The 27,851-nt window shown below is 44.2% G+C and overlaps 1 protein-coding gene across 2 annotated transcripts in view; it reads right to left on the bottom strand.

Annotated features, from left to right (window-relative positions):
* Positions 1-15,021, bottom strand: part of LOC119884995 (glycogen [starch] synthase, liver-like) — a 33,357-nt gene extending 18,336 nt beyond the window's left edge. The window contains exons 1-3 of one of the 2 annotated variants that reach the window (XM_038695256.1): positions 14,750-15,021; positions 14,523-14,636; positions 13,454-13,580 (exon numbers count right to left, since the gene is read on the bottom strand). In XM_038695256.1, the coding sequence (XP_038551184.1) occupies positions 13,454-13,580; positions 14,523-14,603 (208 nt within the window). In that variant the 5' untranslated portion in view covers positions 14,604-14,636; positions 14,750-15,021. Of the gene's footprint in view, positions 1-13,453; positions 13,581-14,522 lie in introns of both variants that reach the window. The other variant, XM_038695255.1, reaches the window with a different exon arrangement.
* Positions 15,022-27,851: the final 12,830 nt, after the last annotated feature.

The following is a 27,851-nucleotide window of genomic DNA, read 5'->3' as shown; positions in this document are numbered from 1 at the left end:
AACCAGTTGAAGGGAAAAGATACATGCTAGTGGTTGTGGATAGATTTTCACGATGGCCGGAGGCCTGTCCAACCAAGCGGAAAGACGCTCAGTCGGTTGCCAAGTTTTTGTGTAGAGAGGTCATAAGCAGGTGGGGACTTCCAGATCGAATATCATCAGATAATGGGAAAGAGTTTGTGGATAAAACAGTGAAATTGATTTTGCAAAAATTGGGAATCAAACAACGTCTTGGAGCAGTTTATCACCCACAAAGTCAAGGGGTGTGTGAAAAAATGAATGGGGTTTTGAAAAACCGTATTGTCAAGATTTGCCAACATACGGGTCTAAACTGGATAGCGGCGCTCCCTTTGGCGTTAATGGTGTGTCGCTCAAGTGAGCTGCGTGATTTACGTATAACGCCCCATGAATTGGTCACAGGAAGACGGATGCCTACGCCTTGTTTACGAACAAGTGGCAAGGGTCCAAGTTTGGCTCTTTTGGAAGATGAAATGAGAGCGTATGTCACGTACATGGCCAATTTCCATAAAAAATTGTCCACATATGTTTCTGACAGGCAAAGGAAAGAAGAGGTGCAGGAGAAGCTCGATGAGCAAAAAAGGAGCACAGTGCAACCTGGGGACAAGGTGTTCGTGAAGGTCTTTAGGAGGAAGTGGTATAACGAACGCCGTGAGGGACCATTTGAAGTGGTTCGTAGTACTGGAACAGCTGTCCAGGTTAGAGGGTCTCCAACGTGGTATCATTTATCACATTGTGTTAAAGCGCCTAGTGAAGAGGTGCCGCGGGTGGATAGCCAAGATGGTGAAGGCTCAAGAGAGCTGGATGACAATAGGGAAGAACAGGCAGAAGGAGAGATGCATGACAATATCCAGAACCAAAACCCAGAAGGGGATATTGTCCATTCAGTGGACAATGTTGGTAATCATGTGCACACTTTTGATGATGCCAGATATGACTCTGCAATTGATGGAGAGGAAAGGAGATTTGGGGACATTGGTTTTCAATATGTCCCAGAATCAGCAGGGCCTATTTCAGTGGAAGGGGAAGTCGCAGAGGTCACCAAGGGCTGCACCTCTGTTACAGGAGAAGCCAGTGTTCCACTTAGACAAAACAGCCCCAGACCAGTTCGGAAAAGAGTCAGACCAAAACGATACGAAAACTAGAATTGAAGCACCTCTAGGAAAGTCAACAACAGTTTCTAAAAGTATAAATGTAACACATTTGACTACAGTAGCGCCTCAGATGATTTCATCAACGCCAACTTCATTGTCTACGGTGGTTAAGGTTAAGTTTGGAGGTTCGGCATATCTTCCCTGTAAATGTGAGAAATGGAATACGGGTGGTAATGTACCTCCCAAGTGGTTAAATAGTCGCGGTAAAGATGTGTTGTTATCAGGACTGGAGGGTGTACCCCCTAGTCAAAGAAAGTTTTCTCTGCTTAATGATATGAGGCGGTGGAAAATTGTTGGTGACTGTTCACTTGTTTTGCGTAATGCTACCGGGAAGACTTAGGGGAATATAGTTGTACGTATTTAAAGCCAGATTTTAAATTTGTTCCGTTTCAAAATTATTGGATACAAGGTTATGTGACCCGTAAGGTGACGCTTATGATGAAAGATTTAGAGCCTGGTGAAGTGACAACAGTCACCAAAGGAGTTCAGGAGCAGTATCCTACAGTAGTCACTCCAAGAGTGAATAATACACAGAGAACAGTTGTCATTGGGCCCTTGGAAACAACTGAAAGAGTTAATACATCAACTAATGTGATTGTTTTAGCAGAAACTGTGGAAGAAATGAATGTTACAGAGGCAATAACAACCATTGTAAATATGACACAGACACCGACTACAATTTTTCGGGAAGTAAAGGAGTTGGTAGACGTAACTCAGAAGCCTGCGTTACAGATGGATATTGGGGAGCAAAGAATGCAAGAAAATGATGAGGAGTCATCTGAAATCGTTCAGAATATTATCCCACATGTACCAAATGAGTTCTTTACTTTGATAAAATACCAGAAGATATGACTGATCAATATCGCTCGTTACAGAAGAGGGAAGCTACATGGAAGGCATATGGGTTTGATTCTTCTGTTTTGAAAATTACAGATGGCTGGGCAGGTAGGAATTTATGGTTCCAGCAGTTAACTCATTCTGTAAGATCAGTTAAGAAATTAGATGGTCCATGTCTGTTGAAAGTTCCCGCACCAGGCACGTGGGATTCAATTTTAGAGACAGTGGCCCAACCTCTATCCGTATGTGTCAATCTTATGCTTATCATGGCTGTCGTATCAGCAACAATCGTCAACAGATATAGTGATGTCGTGGTCGTCGCAGTTGTTTAGACCTAGACTTAATTGTTCTTGGATAAATGAATTACCCTATGTGAATTTGTTAGATCAGAAGGAAAATAAGTTAACGGCAATTCCTGAAGCAATGGAGGTAAGACCTGTGAGGGCTAGTAGCTGTTTTTGCTCAAATAAGACGTATGATGGGCCAGGGATGTTTATGGGAATATCAGAGTGTGATGAGTATATGATGTCTTTGGATAAGCATGACCGTAAGGTTAGAGGAAACACATACGAAGTAACTTTTGCTGTGCCATCTAGTAAGCAGGGAAGGACTTTGATGGTAAGAGATCAGCTTTTGCCTGGCAATGTGACGATAGGGAATTTTCAAGATATTTGGTGGGTTTGTGGTGATAAGGCATATATATTCTTACCTTATGGATGGATAGGATGTTGTTACATGGCGACGCTAAAACTTCCGTATGAGGTGTTTACAATCCATAAAGGGGAGACACCTGCTATAGCTCATTCTGATCCGGGGGTCGGAAATAGGGTGAAAAGGAGCATGGCACAATTTCATAATCTTGAAGCCTACCATTGGAGGATAAGTCTAGGTGAGAAGTGGGGACTTGGACTTTTTCCATGGTATGGTGTAACTTTTTTGGCAGATCACATTGATAATATTACTTATACTTTGCAGGGATTTGCAAATGAAACTATACGAGGGTTTAATCTTCTGTCAAATACTCAAAGAAGTCACAGACTGACATTGTTGAAACATGACATGGCTCTTGACTATATTTTAGCCAAACAAGGAGGTTTGTGTGTGGCTATGAACTTGACGGGAGACGGTTGTTATACTTTGATCCCAGATAGTTCTGATAATATCACTAGTGTTATAGATGCATTAAAGAGTATAAGGGATGCGTTTGGTCAATCTGAGGGAGCTGGATGGTCAGCAAATACTTGGCTACAAAATCAGTTAGGACCAGTGGGAGCAGTGGTGGTTCAGATTTTGGTAGCAGCCTTTGTAGCGCTGTGTTTGATGTTTTGCTTTTGTACGGTGCTATTGACTTTTGCGAAAGCTATGATATTGAGATGGGTTGGAGTGGTAATGCCTGGGGAGAACACTCAGATGCCTTTGTTAACTACGGCTGATTTAGATGGAGATGATGAAGGGGAACCAGATGAAGTAATGATGGAAAGATATCCATTTTAATGTTACTTTGTATTTTATACATTGGGTTTTAATTTTCATGTGTTATTTGCAACAAGATACTGGTTGGTGTTTTCTTTTCTTCCAGAGTATATGGGGATGTACAGATGGGGATTCAAATACTCAAACAAGGACAATATGAAAGGACTCTGGACAAGGACGGTGTGGAAACGTCTGGATTGCATCGACACTGCTGAGGAGCTGCAGTGGAATACCTTCCTATGTCTACTTTGATATAGATATGAATACATATGTGAATGAATAATACTTAATTAACAATTATATTCTTTTTGTGTTAACTATGTAAAGACTTGTACTTTCACTTAGGGAGTTAATATTTGGGGACCTCAGGTTTTTTTCTTTTTCTTGATGCTTAGGGATATAGGGTCTAGGCAGGGAAAGGTCCGTTGGAGGGTCCGATGGGTTGACCAGCCTGAATTCGGACATTGTTTTGATTTGTTTAATTTCCTGAGGTTTTCACATGTATTGGCTAAACCGTATTTCTGTATTGATTGATAAAGATGTCGTTCATTAATTGGACTGGAGTACCATGCGTGGCCGCCTAAGGCAGAGGGGCCGTGAGAAAATTTTCCTGTCTAGATTGTCTTGGAGGGAATTTGGAATGAAGGCTGCCGGACAGGTTTTTCGTTCTCACACTCCATAAAGTTGATATGTTGTTAAAAATAATATGCTAGAAGTATGTGTTGGAGGAATTTATCTCTTTTTGTTTTTCGAGACTCAATTAAGTCTCGTAGGGGGGAATATGTGGTGTATAACATATGCTTTTGACATTACAGTTTAATATAATGCTCTGCAGCTGGTGAGAGGAACAGTGAACCCTTATGAGGAAGTAATGATTGATGGGTGAACCAAGAGTGAACCCTCCTATAGAATTTGACCCCTGACCCAGAGCTGGAGAGAGACACAGTGGTAGGGGAAGTGGTGTCTAACAGATGGTTACACTTAGTCTACAGCACTGTGCCCTTATATGGTATTTAGCAGAGACCTAAACATGTCTTATATAAGCTGTGTTCAATGTACAGAGAGACAGAGTGGTTATCGGGCTGGGTCACTCTCCAAGCTGCTGCAGAGCTTGTAATTGATGCTGAATTCTTTGATGTAATAAACTTTTATAATCAAGAACAGTGTCAAGCGGATTTCTTCTCAACACATCATCGCAGCATTATCGTTCGGACACCACAGTGTCACGGGATCCAAATAAAGTAGAAAACTATGACGCTTACTGACTGAGCTACTGGTGAGAGGCTGTTTCCACACCTTCTCACTTGATATCGGCCATCCAGAGAATGTCTGTGTTGATTTTGATGGCGTTTGAAGAAAGACTTGTGGAGATATAGATGTTAATTGAATTAGCACATTCTGAAAAATATAGAATGACTGACTTCTGAATTGACCATAGGTTGCAGTGAGGCAGAAATTAGTCACACATCAGTGGATCTGCTGAAAGAAATTCAGCTTTCTAGGTAGTGTGGGTGATTGTTTTAGATTTTTTTGAAGTTTGAAACAAGAAATGTATAGAAATTTTCATTTGTTGTAATAAGACACTACCACTTTGAGCTATCATTCCCAAATTTTATGCATCAACTGAGTAGAGACCCTAGATCATACAAACTGAATTTTGTACGAATCCATGCAGTGAATTACGAGGTATAAACTTTTTGCAAGTGTAGTGCTCCCTAGTGGAAGCATATCACAGGACTGCTCAGTGAAGCTCGGACGGAGCATCTGAACAGACACGTCAAGTTTGGTTACAATAGCTTAAGACAATTTTGAGTTACAGGCATTTATGTAAAATTGTACATAAAGACACAAAAGTAAAAATTTATGGAAAAAAAACACTTTCACGTATATCCAATAAACACAACATCCCTGTGTTTTTTAAACCCAAGAACACACTAAGACAGATGCTGGTCCACCCCAAAGACCGCACACCAAAACACAAGAAAAGCAATCTAGTGTATGCGGTCCAGTGCAGTGAGGAATGCACAGATCTGTATATTGGGGAGACTAAACAACCACTACACAAACGCATGGCTCAACACAGAAGGGCCAACTCCTCAGGTCAAGACTCTGCAGTCTACTTACATCTGAAGGACAGAGGACACTCGTTTTGAGGACCACCAGGTAAACATTTTAGACAGAGAAGATGGATGGTTTGAAAGAGGTGTCGAGGAAGCCATCTACACCTGGGTTGAGAAGCCATCGCTGAACAGAGGAGGGGGTCTACGCCACCACTTATCCCCCACTTACAATGCTGTCCTTTCATCACTTCCCAGGAAACTCAACAAACGTAACATATTGGCCTCAGGTGTAGTCTTAACAACCATAATGACTGTCGTTACGCCAGCCAGAAACCCTAACAAACGTCTCGGGTTACGTATGTAACCCTGGTTCCCCGAGAAGGGGAACGAGACACTGCGTCGGTTACGACACTATGGGAACGCCTCTAGGCGTAGCAGGTCTGAACGTGAATGAAATCACTCCAATCCTATTGGTTTGTTGCTAGAACGGTAAGGTGTGACGGAATAACCGGAGGAGTATAAAGCACACCTGTACACACTCATCATTAGCTTAAACTATGAAGCAGGCGCTTCAGGCGGGGAGAGAGGTGCGGCGGGTCGATGCAGTGTCTCGTTCCCCTTCTCAGGGAACCAGGGTTACATATGTAACCCGAGACGTTCCCCTTCGAGGGAACTCGAACTGCGTCGGTTACGTCACTATGGGAACGAGATACCCACTAAACCGTGACGAAAACCCCGCCTGCCCCAGTGTGCAATAAAGTGGCACGACTAAGAGGAGAGTGCACGAGTGCCAGGTGCCGAAGGAAGGTCAAGACTGTGAACCGAATGAATGTGTGCGGAGTGGCCCAGCCAGCCGCTACACAAACATCCTGCAAAGAGGCCCCGGAAAGGAGGGCTCGAGAGGCTGCCATACCTCTGGTAGAATGAGCCCTCACAGCCACAGGTGAAGGCAAACCGCGCACCTGATAGGCCAGGGAAATAGTCTGAACAATCCAGTTGCTAATAGTATGTTTGGATGCAGGCCCAGCCCAGCCCTGGGGGACCCAAAACACACTAGCTCTGAGGACCTCAGAGTGTAAATACTCACTGCTCTGACAGGGCAGAGCAGATGAAGTCTCCCGTCCTCCGCCGTCACATGAGGTGGAGGATGAAATGCCTGCAGCACTGTGGACCCTGCCGCACAAGAAGGCACTTTAGGGATGTATGCTGGACGAGGGTGCAGGATAGCCCTAATATTCCCCGGGGCAAACTCCAGGCTTTGCGGGGAAACCGAAAGCGCTTGGAGATCCCCCACCCTCCTCAGAGAGGTGATCGCAAGGAGAAAGGCCATCTTGAGGGTCAAGTGCCCCAAGAACCACTGCCAGATCCCAAGTGGGAACCTTGGACCGAGTCGCAGGTCTCATCCTCCGGGCACCACGGAGGAAACGTACAACCAAGGGAAGTTTCCCCAAGGACCCCTCCCTCAGAGGGGCGTGGAAAGATGAAATAGCTGCCACGTACACCTTGAGGGTGGAAGGGGAAAGACCAGCAGAGAACCGGTCCTGGAGGAACTTAAGTACCTGAACCACCGGGCAGGTAACAGGATCCACTGAGCGCTCCCTACAACAAGTGGAGAAAACACTCCACTTCAGGCCGTACATCCTCCGTGTGGGCGGGGCCCTGGAGCTGAGGAGGGTCTCGACTGCTCCGGCTGTTAGACCCGCCTCTAGGTACTGTGCCCCCTCAGGGGCCAGACGCACAGTCGCCATACGGCGGGGCAAGGGTGAAGGACCCGGCCCTGCGCCTGGGACAGCAGGTCTCTCCTCAGAGGGACCTGCCACGGCGGGCCGTCCAGGAGCGACATGATATCCGAGAACCACACCCGGGTTGGCCAAAACAGGGCTACGAGCAGTAGGCCGACATTGTCCTGGCGGACCCGCTCCAGAACCCGGGAGCAGAGCGACTGGGGGAAAAGCGTACAGACGTAGCCTCGGCCACGAATGTACCATGACGTCCAGACGGGCTGGAGGAACGAGAGAAAACCATAGCGGGCAGTGCGTAGTCTCTTGAGACGCAAACAGATCCACGTCTATGGGGCCGAACTCTCCGCACAAGAGCTCCACCACTTCGGGGTGAAGTCTCCATTCCCCGGGCCACAGCCCCTGCCTCGACAGCAGGTCTGCTCCCTGATTCTGCGTCCCCGGGAGATACATCACCCTGAGCGGTAGTAACCTCTGCTGGGACCACAGGAGGATCTGACGCGCCAGTCTGTACAGAGGGCGCGAGTGCAGACCGCCCTGGTGATTCAGATAGGCCACCACCGCTGTGTTGTCGGAACGAACCAGGACGTGGTGGCCTTGGAGATCGGGCAGGAAACTCCTTAGAGCCTGGAACACCGCCAACATCTCAAGACAGTTGATATGCCACTCTGACTGTGGACCTGCCAGGATCCCCTTGCAAAGCGGCCGCCCATGACCGCGCCCCAGCCTGTGAGGGAGGCGTCTGTCGAAATGACCAGCCAGCGACAAGACCCTCCCAGCACGGGCCCCTGGGACAGGAACCAAGTTTCCTTCCAAACTGATAGGGAACGAAGACACTTGCGCGTAACCCGAATCAGATGGAAAGGATTTCCCTTCGGGGAAAAACCCTTGGTCCTTAGCCACCACTGCAGGGGTCTAATGTGCAGCAGTCCAGATGGTATTACGCTGGACGCAGCCGCCAGAAGACCCAACACTCGTTGAAAGTGTTTTATAGTGATGGCGTGGCCTAACTTCACCCCTTTCACGGCAGCCAATATGGTGTCGACACGTGCCGGAGACAATTGTGCCCACATCGTTGTCGGGTGGGCGCCAGCACACTCTTCTTTGCATTGAGCCTCAGCCCTAAACGCAGCAGATGAGCCAGAACGACATCTCGATGCCAAAGCCACTACTCGAGAGACTGGGCTAGGATGAGCCAGTCGTCGATGTAGTTGAAAATCCGGATGCCCTGGAGCCTCAGCGGGGCCAGTGCTGCATCTATACACTTGGTGAATGTGCAAGGGGAAAGTGCCAGGCCGAATGGAAGAACCCGATACTGGTAAGCCACACCCCCGAAGGCGAACATCAGGAACTTCCTGTGAGAAGGACGGATGGAGACGTGGAAATAGGCGTCCTTTAGATCTATGTGCGTCACGATGGCGGGGATGGTGAGCATCTTGAACCTGAATCTCCTCAGAGACTGGTTTAGAACCCGCAGATCCAAAATAGGGCGCCCTCCGTCCTTCTTAGGGACTATGAAGTACCGGCTGTAGAACCCGGCGTCTCTGTCTGGGGGGGAGACACGTTCCACGGCCCCTTTCCTCAGCAGAGTAAGAACTTCCTGTCCCAACACCTGACCTTGCTCCGCCACCCCGTTGAATTTTGGAGGGCGGGTTTTGAACTGTAGTCGATACCCATCTATGGCAGTGCGCAGGACCCATGGAGAAATGTTCGTCAGGCGGGGGGTGCCCCCGAGAAGCGACACTCTGCTTCCTCTCCCCTCGGTAGGAGCTCGTAGAGGGAAGGGACCTACGCCTGGCAGCCTCAGCTGCCTTGGGTCCAGACCGGCAAGGAAGGTACTGGAACCGATCCACCACCGAGTCCACCGCGTCACAGAAGAGACCCGCCGTGCTCACCGGTGTATCGAGGAGGAAGCTCTTATCCTTCTCAGATATGTCCGCGAGGTTGAGCCATAGGTGACGCTCTGTGGCCACCAGAACCGACATGGACCGGCCAATGGAGCGGGCTGTTTCTTTGGTGGCCCGGAGAGACAGGTCCGTGGTTCTGCGAAGCTCCGCCAGATCTTCCTCAGAGGGACCCCACCTCTGAACCATCTCCTGTAGCAGGTCGGCTTGGTAAGCTTGAAGCACCGCCATGGTGTGCAAGCTCGCACCTGCCTGGCCCGCTGCCATGTACCCCACGAGCGTAGATGTGGTGCGACATGGCTTGGTGTGTAACGCCGGCTTCTCCAGGCTATCCACCACAAGCTATCTCTCCCCTCGACTTGCGTCCTGCAAGTCGAGGGGAGAGATAGCTTGCAAGCGCATCCTCCACCCGAGGCATCCTCCCATAACCACGGTCCCTAACCCCCATCACATTACTGTAGTTCAGTGATCGGGGTGTGGAAAGCCATGTAGAGAAGGGTCTGCCCCATGATTTACTCAGTTCATCATGTAAATCAGGAAAGAATGGCAGAGACCGGCGTGGAGGTGGCGCGTGGTGCTTAAGAAACCTTTCATCAAGCTTACCAATAGCCTGTGGTGTCTGCTCCTCCTGTGGCCAGTTGATGTTGAGCTTAGCCACGGCTCTATTCACCACCTCCAGAAGCTCGTCATAGTCGGGCGCTGCCCGATGACGCCGCCCCGACACCCGGAAGTCATCGTCCACTATGCTGAGCACGTCCACCTCCTCGGAGTCGGATTGCTGCAGCGTCTCCGGATCCAAACCACGAGAGGGAGAAGCCGAGAAACGAGCTCCCGAACGAGGAAAGGAAGCGTCGGAGCCAGCGGATGAAGGTCGGGAAAAAGCCTCAGCCGTCCCGAAATCCTCCGACAGATCACGCTGTGAACCCCATGAGTGAAGCCGCCGGGCCGCCACAGCGGCCGCAGGGCCCGCGGGACCTCAGTACCCGCATGGAAAGGGCTTCGCAATGGCCGCAGGAAGCCCCCTCAAGAGCTGCCCGGGCGTGCTCCATCCCCAAACATGAGACACACATCTCATGAGAATCTCCATCCGTGATGTACCAAGGGCAAGGAAAAACACACCTTTTGTACTTCTGGTTGCCGGACATGCTGTTAGACTTCTTCTTCAGGTAAGACACACTGCTTGTAGGACTGGAGCTTTCTTCAAACAACATACAGAGCACCTGCTGAATAGAAAAAAGCTAATGATGAGTGTGTACAGGTGTGCTTTATACTCCTCCGGTTATTTCGTCACACCTTACCATTCTAGCAACAAACCAATAGGATTGGAGAAATCGTTGATTTCATTCACATTCAGACCTGCTACGCCTAGAGGCGTTCCCATAGTGTCGTAACCAACGCAGTTCTGAGGTTAAATAGTCAGTCAGAACTGAAGAAGTCCCTTGGATGAAGGACGAAACGTCTTCCAGTATCTTCAACCAAGTCCAGTCGCCCTTGACTTTAACCTTCGTTGGATAACTATGACCTGGATGACTGAGAATCTTCACAGACACGTTCAAAAAATTATTTTGATAACTTTTGATCAGCGACTATGATCCCTCCAAAGGTTCAGGTTGATTGGCAAAACCCTCTGGGACGAGTTCGCAAAAATAGGTTTTAGAGAACAGTGATAAAAAGTTGCATAATTTGACATTTTTAGAGCAGGAGCCCATTGAAGCAGAGATGCAAATGAATCCATATTCCTGTATTTTATTTATGTGTTAACAATATTTAAAAGGTAAACGGCAGAGAGCCGAGGGGGGAGCGGCTGCAGAGTTCTGCCTGCTCGCCGAGTAGAGACATGCACCTCCAAGTGTACTGTTCAAAAATGATATACTCTTTGTGGGGTTCATCAGTGGGGATTATTGATTCGAAATACATATTGAAGGACGTTTAGAGTCATTAAGTCATTATGTTATTACACTTGGTTGAAGTAGCATTCCTTGAGATTCAGCAAACAATCTGAGATGATAACCGTGTTTGATCAGTGACGTTTCTGATAAGGAGCTTAAGAGGTGGATGCATTATTCGGCAGAACAAATGTTGTAGGCTACCTACCTTTGTCAGCATATAATGAGCGTTATTCCTGCACACAGGTAGCTGGGCTTTAACTAGGGCAATGCTCCTGAGTTTAATAAAGTTAGTTAAGGTGAGAAATTAGGTGTGTGAGATCCTCTGAGTTTGTTTGTTGGATTAAAATTTGCCAAAAAAGGTAGTACAGTTCAATAACAAATATAAAATTAAAGCTGCAAGCAGCGTTGGGCGGGCCCTCGCACTTGTAGCGCATCCAGGTGTGAGCCGGCCGATTTGCATACTCTCGAACTCTGCCGGTGCGGCTGTGAATTTGCTACGCGGTTCCGAGCCGCATGAAGGTGTTATATGTCACTTCCTGTGTCCCCTATGTGGAGCTACATAGCACTTGCCGCTATGAATATAAATCGGTATTGGTGTGTAGATGTCTGCGGGGTGGGAGAGTTATCAAGCACGTAAAGTTTGTTTCAGATGTGAGCATGTACACTGAACAATAATGTACCCAAACAATAAAATAAATTCCTTTTATATTTCCCTGCCTTGTTGTTTATGTGTACATACAGAGGAAGAATGTGAGAACAGCACACATTTCATCGCTACTGTGTTAGAGCATGGGAGAACAGTGGATACTTTTAATACAGCCCACACCCTTGACAGCAGCAACATTACTCAAATTAGCAGTGTGGGGAATTAATTAACGTGATAGCAGCCATGGCTAACCTTTTACAAGTTATATAATGTTAGCTTCCATCATATAACTAAGGACTCTACTGCTAGCTTTATTACGTTTATTACAGACATACTCAGGTGACATCCAAATAAACGACTTGTAACTACCGTTATGTAAAAGGCTTAATTGATTTGCTTCAAATTGTTCGTTTGAGATGTAAGTTAACATTATGTAATTAATAACTGATTCATAGTTAACTGTTAATGTTGGTCTCAACAAAATCTAACGTTAGTCTTGCAAATAACGTTACCACATTATATATTAAAAAGCATTTAAAACCTTGTGGAGTACTATGTCAATAACAGATATGTTAGTTATTTTAATATTTTCCGGTGTCTTACCTTGATGAGCTGTAATGACCATAAACTGGTAACAACATGGCCACAGGTTCCTACCTCCACCGTACAGCACCAGCGGGGGTTTAGAAACTATCTCTGCTAATGCAGAGTTGCATGTAGCATTAGCTCCTTAGCTTGAGCTAACTCGGTCACGTGTTGGAGAGGCGGGCAGTGAGAGGTGGGCGAGAAGGGTGGACCAGCTCTGTATGCTGTATCTACTGTGTGCCGCCTGCCGGTGTCCTCCTGCTGCAGCAGAGTGCAGGCAGACTTAGTCCCGGTTGGGTGCCGTGAGCCAGTCCAATCAGTAATAGACTGTTTAAAGGGGTATTTTCTTGTCATATAGTTGACTGTTGTGTTAATTACCAAACCTGTTTCCCATTGTTATTTCACAGATTCCCCCTATAACTTTCGTTGTAATTATTAATTCCCCAGATGTTTGCCCCAGATTGTTTTGGTTTATCCCCTAACCATCTCCAGTGGAGATCGCTCTGTGTTGTGCTGCCTGATAATAAACTTTGTTAAAACTTGGAACTGTGTCACCTGCTTGACTTTCCACTAGCTGTTAGTCCCACATCCCCTGGATGCAACTTGGACCTAACAAGTGGGTAGAATTTGCAACCCACCTGCCAATTTTAGTGAGTTTTCGTGCAGCAGTTATTGCTGCCCAAACAATTTTAGTGGAGAAAAAGAATAAAGAAAGAAGAATAATGAGAACTAAAACAATAGGGCTCCAGCAGCTTCACTGCTTGGATCCCTCATAACCTGTATTATGACAAAACTAAATCTACCTACCTACCTGACATAGTCAGCCTTCTTGCTACAGGTTCAGTGGCCATACAAAAGGTCTATTTTTGCTTACATACGTAGCTGCCTTATTGTAAAGTGAACACTGGGTATGCAGAATGTAGAAGTCTACTTCAGTTTACTTAGGCTGTTATATTGCAGGGGGTGTAAGGAGAATGTATAAGCCTATGGCAGATTACATAGGATATTTAAAATAATGCGCTGAATGTTGAAGAACACTGCCTCATGTGGCTGTGTAACAACTGCAGTGCCTCTATATTTCAAGAACATGAAGCATTGTATGTGTAGATGCATGTTTGCTTGCATATTATGATGCAATAGTAAAAGATTACCAGGTGTGTATCCCCATGGTTCATAGTAGGACGGGAATACTCCAAGGTTACAGCCTCGAACAAAGTCCTCATAGTCCATCGGCAGCAGAGGACTGGTTGAGGACAGAAACTCAGGGTGAAAGATAATCTGGGAGGAGGACAGACAGGGAAATATTTTCAGAGAGATATAGAGTAGAAAAATGAGCTTGTGGAAGTCAAAATATTCATTACCACAGGGCATTGTTTGCCATGTATTAAATTGTGCAGATTAGACTTGTCGTTTGCTGTAGTATGTGAAAATTTTATGTCATGTTTCCCAGAGGATGAATATATATACACACACACACATTCATACACACACTATATATATATATATTTATTTATTTTTAATCGTTTTTAAATAGTCGGCTACTTAAACAGACCCGGAGGAACCGCAACGTGCATGCAGTTGTCGGCAGCAGGGAATGCACGCTAAAGTCTGCACAAGACTGGTGATGGCAGGCGAGAGAGAAAGAAAAGGGTCAACAATAAGCCTCAGTTTAGCTGGAGATTATATATATTTTTTTATAATAATAATAGATATAAAATATATAAAGTTGGTGTGTCAGTGGGTTGGTCAGTCCAAACTTTGGTCCAGATTTTTATATTTCAACATCTATTGGATGGATTGCCATGAAATGTTTAACCCTTAATGGTTCCCGCAGGATGAATCAAACTGACTTTTGTGAATCTCTGATTTTTTCCCCAGCAGTTTCACCTATCCTGTGAAATATCTTCACATCTACAAGATGCACTGGCATTGGTACAGACATTCATGGTTTCGAGATGAATTACTGAATGCATCACCATAAGGTTGACAATTTGATTTTTTAGCGAATTTAGCTCAAAGTAGCTCAAGTAGGCCTAAATGCAGCCTGCATGGCTGATGATTATTAGCCTTGTAAAAGCCCTTATGGTTCTGATAAAAATGTTGTCAAACATTTTACTTCATCATCGCCAGGCAACTCATGATTAAGACATTCCCACAAACTAACTCCAGATAATATAATGATGATTAACACATAAAGAAAGCATAGGATATGTTGTCTACCTTGACGCGGTCGTTCCTGGAATTGAAGAGGCCGATGCGTCTGACATTGGACAGGATGGGATCCGTTGAGTCATCCAGCATGTTGTGAGTGGTCACTGGAGGGAGGCTGTGTCTCTGCATAGAATTTATATTTAAAAGAGCAGACCAAACTGACCTCAGTTTGGTGTCTGGTTTGATGGAATTTTCAGTCATCACATTTCCAAATCGAACTGACAACATACACTCACTGGTCACTTTGCTAGAACCGGGTTGGACCCTCCTTTGCCTTCAATACTGCCTTAGTTCTTCGTGGAATAATTTCAACAAGGTATTGGAAACATTCTCAGAGACTTTGGTCTATATTGACATGATAGCGTCACGCAGCTTTGCTGCAGATTTATCGGCTGCACATCCATGATGCAAATCTCCTGTTCCACCACATCCCAAAGGTGCTCTATTGGACTCAGATCTGCTGACTGTGGAGGCCACTGAAGTACAGTGAACTCATTGTCATGTTCAAGAAACCAGTTTGAGATGATTTGAGCTTTGTGACATGGTGCATTATCATGCTGGAAGTAGCCATCAGAGGATGGTACACTGTGGTCATAAAGTAATTTGACATGGTCAGCAACAAGACTCAGGTAGGCTGTCACATTTTAACAATGCTTAATTGGTACTAAGGGGCCCAAAGTCTGCCAAGAAAATATCCCCCACACCATTACACCACCACCACCAGCCTAAACCATTGATACAAGACATGATGGACCCATCCTTTCATGTTGTTTCCGCCAAATTCTGACCCTACCATCTGAATGTCGTAGCTGAAATAAAGACTCATCAGACGAGGCAACGTTTTCCAATCTTCTCTTGTTCAATTTTGGTGAGCCTTTGCGAACTGTAGCCTAAGTTTCCTGTTCTTAGCTAACAGAAGTGGCACCCGGTGTGGTTTTCTGCTTCTGTAGACCATCTTATCAAGGTTTGACGTGTTGCACCCTGGTTGTAACGAGTAGTTATTTGAGTTATTGTTGCCTTTCTGTCATCTCGACCCAGTCTGCCTATTCTCCCCTGACATCAACAAGGCATTTTCGTCCACACAACTGCTGCTGACTGGATATTCTGTCTTTTTCCGACCATTCTCTGTAAATCCTAGAGATGGTTGTGTGTAAAAATCCCAGTGTATCAACAGCTTCTGAAATACTCAGACCAGCCCATCTGGCACCAACAAACATGCCACGTTCAAAGTCACATAAATTCCCATTTCTTTCCCATTCTGATTCTTGGTTTTAATTCAATTCAATTCAATTTTATTTATATAGCGCCAAATCACAACAACAGTTATCTCACAGCGCTTTTCATAAAAGAGCAGGTCTAGACCGTACTCTATGATGCTATTTACAGAAGCCCAACAGTTCCCACCAAGAGCAAGCACTAGGCGACAGAGGCAAGGAAAAACTTCCTTTCAAGAGGCAGAAACCTCGAGCAGAACCATGGCTCAGGGTGGGCGGCCATCTGCCTCGACCGGTTGGGGGTGAGGGAGAGGGGGGGGGGGGCGCAAGAGAGAGAGAGAGGGCAGGAGAGGAACAGAGAGAAAAAGAGAGGGATGGAAGGAGAGAGAGGGGAGGGAGGCAGCCTACACAATATCCACACAGAGGTACAGACAGTAAAGGTGATGCTGCTATAGACTAAATGAAAAATGGTACAGATATTTATAGTAGTGTTAATGATAACAATCGGAATGTTAATGATTATAATAACAATAATAACAATAGGACTAGTAACAATAGTCGTTGCAGCAGAGGGTGTCGAGCAGGAACACGGGGGCAGCAGGTGACCCGCAGCCACAGATCCAGACTCCACAGCTCCAGAGCCAGAAACACCTGCAGGAAGTGATAGGAGGAGAGAGGAGAGGGACGAGAAAGCACAAGACTACCAGAAAGGGGAGAAGTTGTGTTAGTAACATGCAATAATGGGATGAGGTTGCATACAGAGGGAGAGAAAGTAGAGGAGAGAGGAGCTCAGTGCATCATAGGAAATCCCCTGGCAGTCTAGGCCTATAGCAGCATAACTAAGGGATGGTTCAGGACTCACCTGAGCCAGCCCTAACTATAAGCTTTATCAAAGAGGAAAGTCTTAAGCTTACTCTTAAATGTGTGCCTCCTGAACCCAAACTGGAACCTGGTTCCACAGGAGAGGAGCTTGATAGCTGAACGCTCTGGCTCCTAGTCTACTTTTGGAGACTCTAGGAACCACAAGTAACCGTGCATTCTGGGAGCGCAGTGCTCTGGTGGGGTAGTAAGGTACTATGAGCTCTTTAAGATAAGATGGTGTCTGACCATTAAGAGCTTTGTAGGTAAGAAGAATGAAGGTTTTAACTTCAGCAAGTTGTCTTAACCACGTCTACATGCCTAAATATATTGAGTTGCTGCCTTGTGACTGGCTGAGTAGCTGTTTGTTTAACATGCAATTGGACAGGTGTACCTAATAAAGTGGCCAGTGAATGTCTATGACAGTCAAGATTAGATTTCATTATAATGTCTGTTTAAAGGGGTGACAGCCTGATTACATTTTTTAATGATAGTGGTTACAGTTTCGACCACTTTTAATTTATCTTTATTTTGACATTGCCTTGTAGCAAGTTTATTTCCCCTCAGGGATAATAATGTTAATCAATCAAAATAATTTTTGTCATCATGATTAGGTCTACTGCAAATATGTTCAATTTAATCTGAATTCTCTAAAACGTGGATCTATGGAGTATCAGCTGAATTTTAATAACTGTACAGTACTGTGAAAAGGTTTTAGACAGGTGCTGTAAAGTAAGAATGCTTTCAAAAATAAACATGTTAATAGATTATATTTATCAATTAACAAAATGGAAAGTGAGTGAACATAAGATAAATCTAAATGAAATCAATATTTGGTTCACTAACAAAGATCATGCGAAAGTGAGGTATAAAAAGGTATTTCATGATGAATTGGTGTTGGGCTGAGATTAAGTTCAGTCTCCAGATGAACTTCATGATGTCGAGTGTTTGGGAGCAACCTTTGTTTATGATGTCAAGGCAGTGTGGTTGTCGATGTATACCAGAATGAATGAAGAGTGAACCATCTGCCTCTGAAGTAGTCGGTGTATGAGTTTATGTTGGGTTATGTGGTTGTTGTCAGAGAAAGAGATGCCGTTCCAAGAAGAAAGGTTTGGAATGTAGGAGGTAGTTTGGAATGTACAAAGAAATATGAGGTTGGGAGGGAGGCTTGAAAGGAAGTGAAATGAATATCATAGGGTTGCATCTTGCACCTGAATGTGGGGCCGAGGATGAGTTATATGAACGGTTCTGAGAAGTGCTGAAAAGAAGACCATCTAGAATCTAGGTGTTTGGGCGACACTTTGCAAGTGCAAATATATCGGATTGGGCCAACCAGGCACGGTGGCCGGTGAGATGGTTGAGGTTGGTATCATGTGAGAAGGTAGCATGGTACTTGAAAAGACCGTGGGGGAAAGAGAGATGGCTCTTTGCCAGAGTAAGTACTGGTGGTGATACTGATATGCCTGGGTTGGTGAATGGACTTGTCATGAAGCTGTTGTCGACTTCTTTAGCTAGGAACTTGGCCACTGGCACGGCGAGGACGGACTGGAGGTTATGATGGAACTGGGATTACCTTGATGAGGTAGGGGAGGGGAAGGGGAACAGGGAAAGAATAGGAAGAAATGGCATGACATGGAACGCTGCGGCTTGTGGCTGTGGTGGAATGGACAGCAGCGCTGGTGGTGGTTGCTGTGAGAGAAAGAGAAAGAGCTACTTTAGTGGGAGTAGCCAAAGGAGCTATGTTGGCTACAGCTGAAGGAAGGGAAGAAATGATGCTGGGTGGAGGGATGTATGTGCAGGGGTAGGGTGTGCAGCCTGCTGTGACATGGATGAGAGAAAGAGGGGAAACAAACAGGAAAAAATGAGACACAAGGGGAGCAGGTACGGGGGGTGATAAGACATCCTCTGTGAGGGCTGAAGCTGTTATTGTTGCTGCGGTGGGTGGCGTGACATCATTGGCGGGCTTGGTGTGCGTAGCGCTGGGATGGGAATGCGGAAGTGAGCGGCCAACTGGAGCACTGCTGGAGGTGGCTGTGTAAAGCTTGAAAAACCTATTTTTGTCGGCGGTCCGGTGTAATGGGAATACCTTTTCTTGAGTGTACACTGGAGGTGGGAAACTGTCGAGTTGGAGATGGTTGTGGCGTGGAAAGGAGCCATAATTGGGTTGGACAGTCTGCGGCCATGGGTCGAGCATCATGGATTTCTTCTATGAAGGCCAGTTCTGACCAAATTTCTCCGGACAGTAGATGGGTGTACCAGGGTCCCACTGTTTTCTGCAGCTCTGGGCTGGTGGCACTGCTGAACATCTTTCAGTTGTGGAGGGAAGCATAATGTGTCTCTGCAGTAAGTTTCTTCCGACCACTGCTTCTCCTCAATGTTGTCTATTTCTTTGTGCTTCTTCAAAAATAGCTTGGACAGCAAATTTGGAAACCCCTTGAAATATCTGCCTGGGACCTTGCTGATGCAGTATAACTACATCGTTGTGTCTTGTTACTGTGCTCAGTCTTGCCACGGTGTATGACTTTACTGTCTTTAGCAGCCTCGCCTTGTTAGCTGAGTTTAGCTGTTTTTTACCCAGTTGTATTCCTCCTACACAGCTGTTTCAGTTATTGATTCTGATTCAACCTACATAATGAATTGGTAATCATTAGCACCTGTTTGCTTTAGTTGTTTAATCATACACCTGATGATGTGCCTACAAAATCCCTGATTCTGTGTACCTAGAATGTTTGATGCTGTTTTTAAGGTAAAGGGTGGTCACACCAAATGTTGATTTGATTTGGATTTTTCACTCACTTTGTATTTGGTTAATTGATATATGTATAATCTATTAAAGGTAAAGTGAGTAAGATTTAGTGGCATCTAGCGGTGAGGTTGCGAATTGCAACCAACATTCTAGTGTATCTAGTCTATCACTCCCCCCTTTCAAAGAGCGTAGGGTAGGTACGATGGCTGACAACGGACAAAAGGTGTCATCTTCTGATACAGCAGAGACTAGCCAGTCAAGAAATGAGTATTCTTTAGGTAGATATATTAAGAAATTATATTTACTTAATTATTCAGTAAAACCATTTGTTATTGCGACTTGGCCACAGATTTCTTTTAGTAATGCGTAAACTGTATTACAGCAAAAAGCAATACATTACTTCCAACCCTGCTGTTTCTTCAACACAGTCCATTATAAATCACATAATAGATGAAGTTTATACAAACACTGACAAGGTAAACACGTTTCTCTGTGATTATGGACCCTCGCCAAAACTGCCCGCCAGCAATAATATCGGGCCTGCGGCAAGATTATAGTGCTTTGATAACGGCAAAAAAATTTTAATAAATAAATAAATACTTTGATAGCGTTGCTGAAATAGATCTCATTCATGACAGCAACAGTTACCTGCATAATCACTTCATCTTTAGTGGTTTTGCCTGCAAAATAAACGTGTTTTATTTTGAGTTCAATTGAGAGCTTTTACTTTGACAAATTATGAACGACAGTAAAAAGAGTCTGTAGCCTGGTTGACACACCTCTGAAATTCCTGTCAGAAAACATGATTTCCCTAAATGTTCTCTGCCTCGAGATAATGGGGAAATGAAAAGGCATCTGTAGTTTGATGGATGTAGTGTGTTCAAACACTAGAACACACACACTGATTATCAGTTTGTTAAAGACGGGGGAAAAAAAGTCCCCCGGGATGGAATCAAACACACAACCTTCCAGATGAAAGGCATGCACTTTGTCAACTGAGCTAACCAAACACCATAACTTCTGGTTTAAATATTATTTCTTATTTTCTGATCCACCATGTTAAATTTTTTTTGCTGTATACTATTACTTCTTCTTCTTCGAACATACATATTCAACGTAGTGATGAGCATCTACACTGACATAGTGATGAAACGCAATCTGTAGCATTGTTTTATCTGTTTTGGGCCACTGTAGAAACATGGCAGCACAACACTGAGATGTCCATGGAAAGGGGGACCTGTGGTTATGTAGATAGAAATGGCTCATTCTAAGGTAATAAAAACATGACAGTTCATTATGTAAGGTCTTTATACACAACTGAAAACATAGTTATGGATCTCATATTGCATTTCTTTCACTAGATCCTCAGAAAGATTACACACTGAACCTTTCGTGTCTCTTTTTGAAGAATGAAAGCATTCTTACATTACAGGATTTTCCCCAAAACCTTTGCACAGTATTGTACGCCTAAAGCAGTGGAGTGAGGAGAAATTTTATAATGAGTGTTTGAGTTAGTGGTCCGTGACCAGTAACCTTTCAGAGTGTGATTCTGAGAAGTATTGACCAGTGTAGGCATGATCTAAAACTTGGGCTAATGATATCTGATTACTGTCTCACACCCCATACGTCTCACAACACAAAACAAAACCTAACATTATCTATAACCGCTTAACTTTTTGCAGGGTTGCGAGTGGCTGGAGCCGATACCAGCTGCCAGTGGGCAAGATGCAGGGTATACCTTGGACAAGTCATCAGTTCATCACAGTGCTGACACATAGACCATTCAAACCTAAGGCCAATTTAGAGTCACCAATTACCCTGCATGTTTTTGGACTCTGGAAGGAAGCCGGAGCACCCAGAGGAAACCCAACTAGACACGGGAAGAACATGCAAACTCCACACAGAAAGGCCCCAGCCAGCCAGTAGGGGACCCAGGACCTTGTTGCTGTGAGTGCTAACCACTGCGCCAACCTAAAACAAAACCAATGTGCTTTATTTTACAGGTCCCATAATTTCCTGTTATTTCCTTGAAAGCATATGGGTAGGAGACATTATACACATTTCAAAATCTGTGTTTTGGCCACCCCACTTTTCTCCGGTGATTTCGGAGTTGGCTCATAGCAGAGGCGGTATACTATGAGTGGCTAGTCAATCATTCACACACCACATCAGACATAAATAAACAGTTGAAACACAGACAAAAATCAACAACGCAAAGGTGGTGCTGAAAAGTTGAGGAAAAAAAAAAAAAAGAGTTCACTTGAGGCTGATGTAGCAAAGTACCTCAATTTTACAGACTTTTCTTTTGTACTGCTGTTACTTATAGCCTACCTGTAGACAGTAGTGAGGACGCCTACAACAGGAGTGGGTAGTAACTTTGTTATGAGTCTGCAGTTCTCCTCCCCGACCCCTTGTGTTTATTTTCTCTTCCCTCCCTGTGTCTCCTGTTAGTCTGTCTGTCTCTCTGTATTGTCTGGGCGTGGCTTTTCACTCTGGGCCTGGCTCTCCACCTCCACCTGCACACCTGATCCACATTCCACTAATCAAGACACTGCAGTATATCAACCCGGTTCTTCACTTCACTTGTTGCCAGATTGTCAGCTTACCTCACTGGTATTTGCGCTGCGGCCCACAAGTCTCGTGTTATATATTCTGTTGTTTGTTTCTTGTGAGATCACTTACCTTGTCTCTCTTCAATTCAATTTTTTATTTCAATTTTATTTATATAGCGCCAAATCACAACAACAGTTATCTCACAGTACTTTTCATAAAAGAGCAGGTCTAGACCGTACTCTATGATGTTGCTCTCTGTGCTCAGGATCACTGCCTGCCTGGAAATCCTGCCCCTGCTCCACTCAGTTCACTGCTCGCATGGAAATCCACCCGCTGGTCTCTATGTGGATAATTTTAATATTTTCTGGCAAAGAATGTCTCTTTTTAAGACAGACGGACTTCACCCAAACAAACGGGGCTCAGAAATGTTAGCTGCGCACATACAGCATGTGGTGCGGTCCACACATGATTTACGTGAATGACTAATCATTCATGCAGCACACCTGGACACACCACCGCTCACTGAACAGATCTCTGCCTCACTGCCACAAACAACTGTCTCCACCTGCTGGCATGTAAAACTGTCTGCTCCCAGCGTTGTTCCACAGACTTCTATTCCTGTCATCACGCATAGACCAGTAAACCGAAATGTGCACATCCCACACAGAAATAATAGTAATCTCTTAAGGATTAGGACAACTGCACCAACTCCAGCACCCAGAACAAACTCATTTAAAATGGCTCTCTTCAATGTGAGATCACTTTCAAGTAAGACTTTTATCTTAAATGATTTTATCTTGTCTGCAAATCTAGATTTTATGTTTTTAACTGAATCCTGGTTGCAAATGAATGACTATAGCCAGCTAGCTGAACTGTGTCTGTGATGAATTTAACTCCTTTGAAGTTCTCATTCTTAAAGTTGGAGGGCTGCAACCTATCATATTTGTTATAATTTATCGCCCCCCAAAACTGCCTGGAGGATTTTTATCAACTCTGGTTTTAAATTATGACAGAATTGTTCTTTGTGGCATTTTAATATTCATGTTGATGACCCCAACAATGTTAATGCAACTGACTTTTTAAATATAACCACTTCTTTTAACTTCAAACAACATGTCAAAGGGCAAACACATAACCGTGGTCATACACTGGACTTGGTTTTTACCCTGGGTGTCAGCATTTCCTCTGTGGAATTAGTGGACATGACCATATCTGACCACAGATCTATTGTTTTTAGCTGCGATTCGCCTGTTATTCATGCCGCCTCACCAAACTCCATGTGTTCTCGCATCTTTAATGAACAAAGTGTTTCAAAGTTTTGCGCATTCTTTCAGAGCCAAAGCCAACACCTGTCTGATTCCAACACCAACAATCTGGTCGATCACTTCAATCATATCTGCTTGTCGTCATTAAATATTACTGCTCCTCTAAAATCCAGTCTCGAAGTCCATTACCTCAGTCTGAAGGATTTATTAACTACAATAACATGGTTAAGGATGCGAGAACACACTATTTTTCTGAACTCATTACTACACATAAACACAATCCCAGGTTTCTGTTTAAGACTGTGGATCAGCTGGTAAACCCAAACCCTCCTTGTGCCTCAGCTCAAAGTAATGATGACTGTGAATTGTTTTTATCTTATTTTACCAATAAGGTGGTGTCAATCAGAGCCTCTATTACCCCCGCGGCCTCTTACTCAGAGGTTCCTCACCAGCAACAAGAGAGTTTTAACCAGTTTTATCCCATCGACTGGTCTGAGCTTTTAAAAACAGTATCACAAATGAGTGTCCTCCAGCCCACTTGATGTAATACCTACAAAATCTTTACTGAAAGTAATAGATTCTGTTGGGCCCCATTTGATCTCTGTTTTCAACAGCTCCCTATCTACTGGTTGTGTCCCTGATTATTTTAAAACAGCTTGCGTGAACCCACTTTTAAAGAAACCTGGTTTAGATCCCTCCCTCCCACATAATTTTAGACCAATTTCAAAACTGCCTTTTATTGCAAAGATTTCTAGAAAGAATTGTGTCCAAACAGCTGCTCACTGTACTGGAAAATAACAAATTATTTGAAAAGTTTCAGTCTGGTTTTAGGAAGTACCACAGCACTGAGACTGCCCTGCTTAAAGTCACCAATGACCTTTTAATGTCTGCTGATGAAGGCATGTGCTCAGTCCTTGTACTCCTGGACCTTAGCGCTGCTTTTGACACCATTGATCACAACATCATGTTAGACAGACTGAGGCACTGGGTGGGGATCTCTGGTACTGCCCTAGAATGGTTTTCATCCTACCTGTCAAATAGGAAGTTTTGTGTGTCTGTAAACAACTATGTCTCCTCATTCTGTCCAGTTAAATATGGTGTGCCTCAGGGGTCGGTCTTAGGACCCATTTTGTTTTCCTTGTATCTGCATCCCCTTGGACATATTGTCCATAAACATGGCATTTCTTTTCATATTTATGCTGATGACATACAATATACTTGCCCGTCAGATCCACAGACCCTGGAATGCTGAGTTCACTTAACAACGGCCTTTGTGAAGTTAAAAAATGGATGTCAAATAATTTCCTCCAGCTGAACTCAGACAAAACAGAAATCCTGGTCATCGGGTCTCAACAGATGTCAAATCAAATACTGCCATCTGCTGGTTCCCTAGTAAATCACATTAAGCCTGTGGCAAAGAACCTTGGTGTTTGGTTTGATAGTAATTTAAATTTCGAGCAGCACACCACAAAGCTTGTTCAATCATGTTTTTATCAACTTAAAAATATAGCTAAAATTCGATCTATGTTAACTTTTAAGGACACTGAGACCATTTTACACGCCTTCATCTCATCACACCTGGATTATTGCAACAGCCTTTTCACCTGTTTAACCCAAAAATCTATTGATCGACTCCAGACTGTCCAGAACTCAGCTGCCAGGCTTTTAACCAGAACAAAGAAATATGACCACATTACTCCTATTTTAGCTTCATTACACTGGCTCCCAGTATGTTTTAGAATTGACTTTAAAATTCTATTGATCACTTTTAAAGCTCTTCATGGCCTCTCGCCTTGTTATATTTCTGACCTTTTAGTCCCATACACACCAGCACGTACCTTGAGATCCTCGGGCAGAGGTCTGTTGTCTGTTCCAGAGTCTCGACTGAAAACTAAAGGGGACAGAGCGTTTGCTGTCAGGGCCCCGAGGCTCTGGAACAGCCTGCCCGAGGAAATCAGGTCAGCTGAGTCAGTGAACTCTTAAGTCCCTTCTTAAAACATACTTTTATAGGAGAGCCTTTCCCAATCTTATTTGACTTTATTTTATCCCTTTTATTTTATTGTATTTTACTAATTTTAGATTAATCTGTGTTTTAGTCTTTTCAGTGTTTCATGCTCTTATCTTGTTTTTTTGTATTATTCTTTACACTTGTTAAAGCACTTTGTAACTTGTTTTTGAAAAGTGCTCTACAAATAAGGATTATTATTATTATTATATTATTCCCTGGTCTGCCCTCTGCTCCGCTCTCACACCCCTTTTCAATAAACTTTAAATTCCCGGATTAAAACCTGCCCCTAGTCTGCTCTTGAGTCCGTTCACCTAGTCTGCCATTACAAGCTTGTTTCAAGTCATGCAAATTTACACATAAATAAAATAAAAAAGTCATTGGCACCTTTTCATGTTGCTTTTCTTTAAACTGTAGCCTACTTTGACTCTTTACTCCAGGATTTTCTTTGGGCCAGTAATCTACTTTTAATTTCGCTACATTTTCCATTCATAACTTGTTTGTAATCTGCATTTTGCCTCATGACCTGAAATTAGCTGTCAGCCAGGCTGTGTGCAGTTACGTAGAAGTGCGCTGGTCTCTGGCGCATGTCACAGCATAGAGCCAGGCAGATGCAAACATTTAGAAAATCAGGCAAACACCTGTTCAGTTTATGGCTTTATTGTTCTAATAATACAACTGAAATCCAGTGAGAGCACACTATGGCACTGCTGGCCTGTTGGAAAGCTGCCTGCATTGCCCTCTAACAAGCCGGCAAGTGAAATACTTTCACTTTCCATTAACTCCTAGAAAATTGTATTTATTCTCTGCAGAGCAAATGTAGAGTTCACACTGTCACATCTAAGTAAGATGATCACTGGATTGATTCTGATATATTAAAAGTATCCTGTTGTTGAGCAGAGCCTCGCTTTCTTTTGATGGACATCAGTATGTTTCTTTCACATTGGTTAGTATTTGTTTTATAGTGATGTCCGACGGTGAGTCCATAAACAGAATGTCACCGGTCAAACTAATCTTGGTTTTCACTCAGCAGCTACCCGCTGTTATTTATTTAGCAAACAATAATTTCTGAGATGCACATACAGAGAAAATATGGGTGAATAAAACAGTCCTGTTGGGCTTTACGCATGACGCAGCTTCCTCTGTATGTAGGTTTACCTGCTTCAGTAACAAGCTGCTCCGTGTTACTGCCATAATAATTCTTTGCTTGTCAAGATTATTTAGATGCTTTAGGAAAAATCTGTATTGGCTGCCTGTGCTATTGCAAAGCAATAGGTTTGGTTGGCTACATGTCCATAATAAAAGATACAGGCAACAATAGTGGCTGGGCAGCAAACGTGATATTTAGGAGATTTAAAAAGGAAAGTAATTGTATTAAGCAGAAATAGCTATAACCCTGCGATGGACTGGTGACCTGTCCAGGGTGTACCCCACCTTTCGCCCGATGCCAGCTGGGATTGGCTCCAGCCCCCCACGACCCTGTACGCAGGATAAGCGGTTGACGATGGATGGATGGATGGATGGATGGATTAAATATATTATACTTTTACTTGAGGAGGTTTTTCATTTATTTATCTTTTACTTTGTATGGGAGTAATTGTATTTTTTCTTGAGTAAAGATTTTGAGTAGTCTACCCGCCACTGGCCAGCAGCCCCAGCACTAGCACTGACATGGTGAACATGAGACAGACAGCAGAGATGAGGGCAATAACAGAGTCAAAGCCAGCACAGCCCAAAGCACCAGTTTATGATAAGATTGACGATGATATGGCTTATTTATTTATTGTAGTCAAGGGCTCAGCTGAGTTGATTGCTTTACTTTAGGAGAGTTAAAGAGGTGTTTCTAGTTTTGAAAAAGTATTTAAATGGCTCATTTAGTGATGGATAAAATTGGATAAAATTCTCAAGAATGCAGGAATAAAGGTCTCTAAAGACCCAGAGGCTGAGTCAAATGCTTTGTCTGGAGAGTGGGCTGACCAGGGACAAACTCCTGGGCCACTTTTTTGCCCCTGTCTGTGACCATCCTTGACCTTAAAAACCTGCGCCCCGAAGTGTACATGTGTCACTGCTACATGTCCATTAACAATTTTAATAAAAGTTCCATGGTTTTTATGGTAGGTAGGAAGTGGAAGAGTCTTCATAATCTCCCCTCGCCGGTCTATTCTCCATCTTCTGTCACTGCAAATACCCTTTTTCAGCCACATTAATAAGTACATTCTGTTTTCAAAAGTCATTACAAATGAGCAATTAAATGCTTTAAAAAAAAATATCGGGCCCCCGAACCCACCTAGCATTTCAGTGTCCCCCCAGGTTCAAAGTCGCTCCTACGACCCCGCATTAAAATGATCTGTAAATTCATAGGAAGGTTCCTGAGAGGGACTAAAAAAGAATAAGAAGTACTCATAATACAGATTTACAGTTTTCAAATGATAGGCCTACACTTCCAGTTAAGTGCCATCATTAACCAGTAAGCCTTTTTGGTCAGTGCACAAACAACAGGTTTACTGAACTTATGAAAGAGAGAGAAGTATACATGACATTCCATCAAACTCATTTTTGACAGCTATTTCCGGTCCCGCCCCCACCGGATGTCTGTATGTAATGATAAGAGGGGTATATCCGGTCCGCCCCAACCGGAAATATGTCTGTATGTAACTGATAAGAGGGTGCATCCGGTCCCGCCCAACCGGAAATATG

Source organism: Micropterus salmoides, unplaced genomic scaffold (assembly GCF_014851395.1).
Source record: "Micropterus salmoides isolate LMB-PRFRI ecotype aquatic unplaced genomic scaffold, ASM1485139v1 Ms_hic_scaffold_3830, whole genome shotgun sequence".
NCBI classification, from domain to species: domain Eukaryota; kingdom Metazoa; phylum Chordata; class Actinopteri; order Centrarchiformes; family Centrarchidae; genus Micropterus; species Micropterus salmoides.
This window is presented reverse-complemented; position numbering and strand designations above follow the sequence as displayed.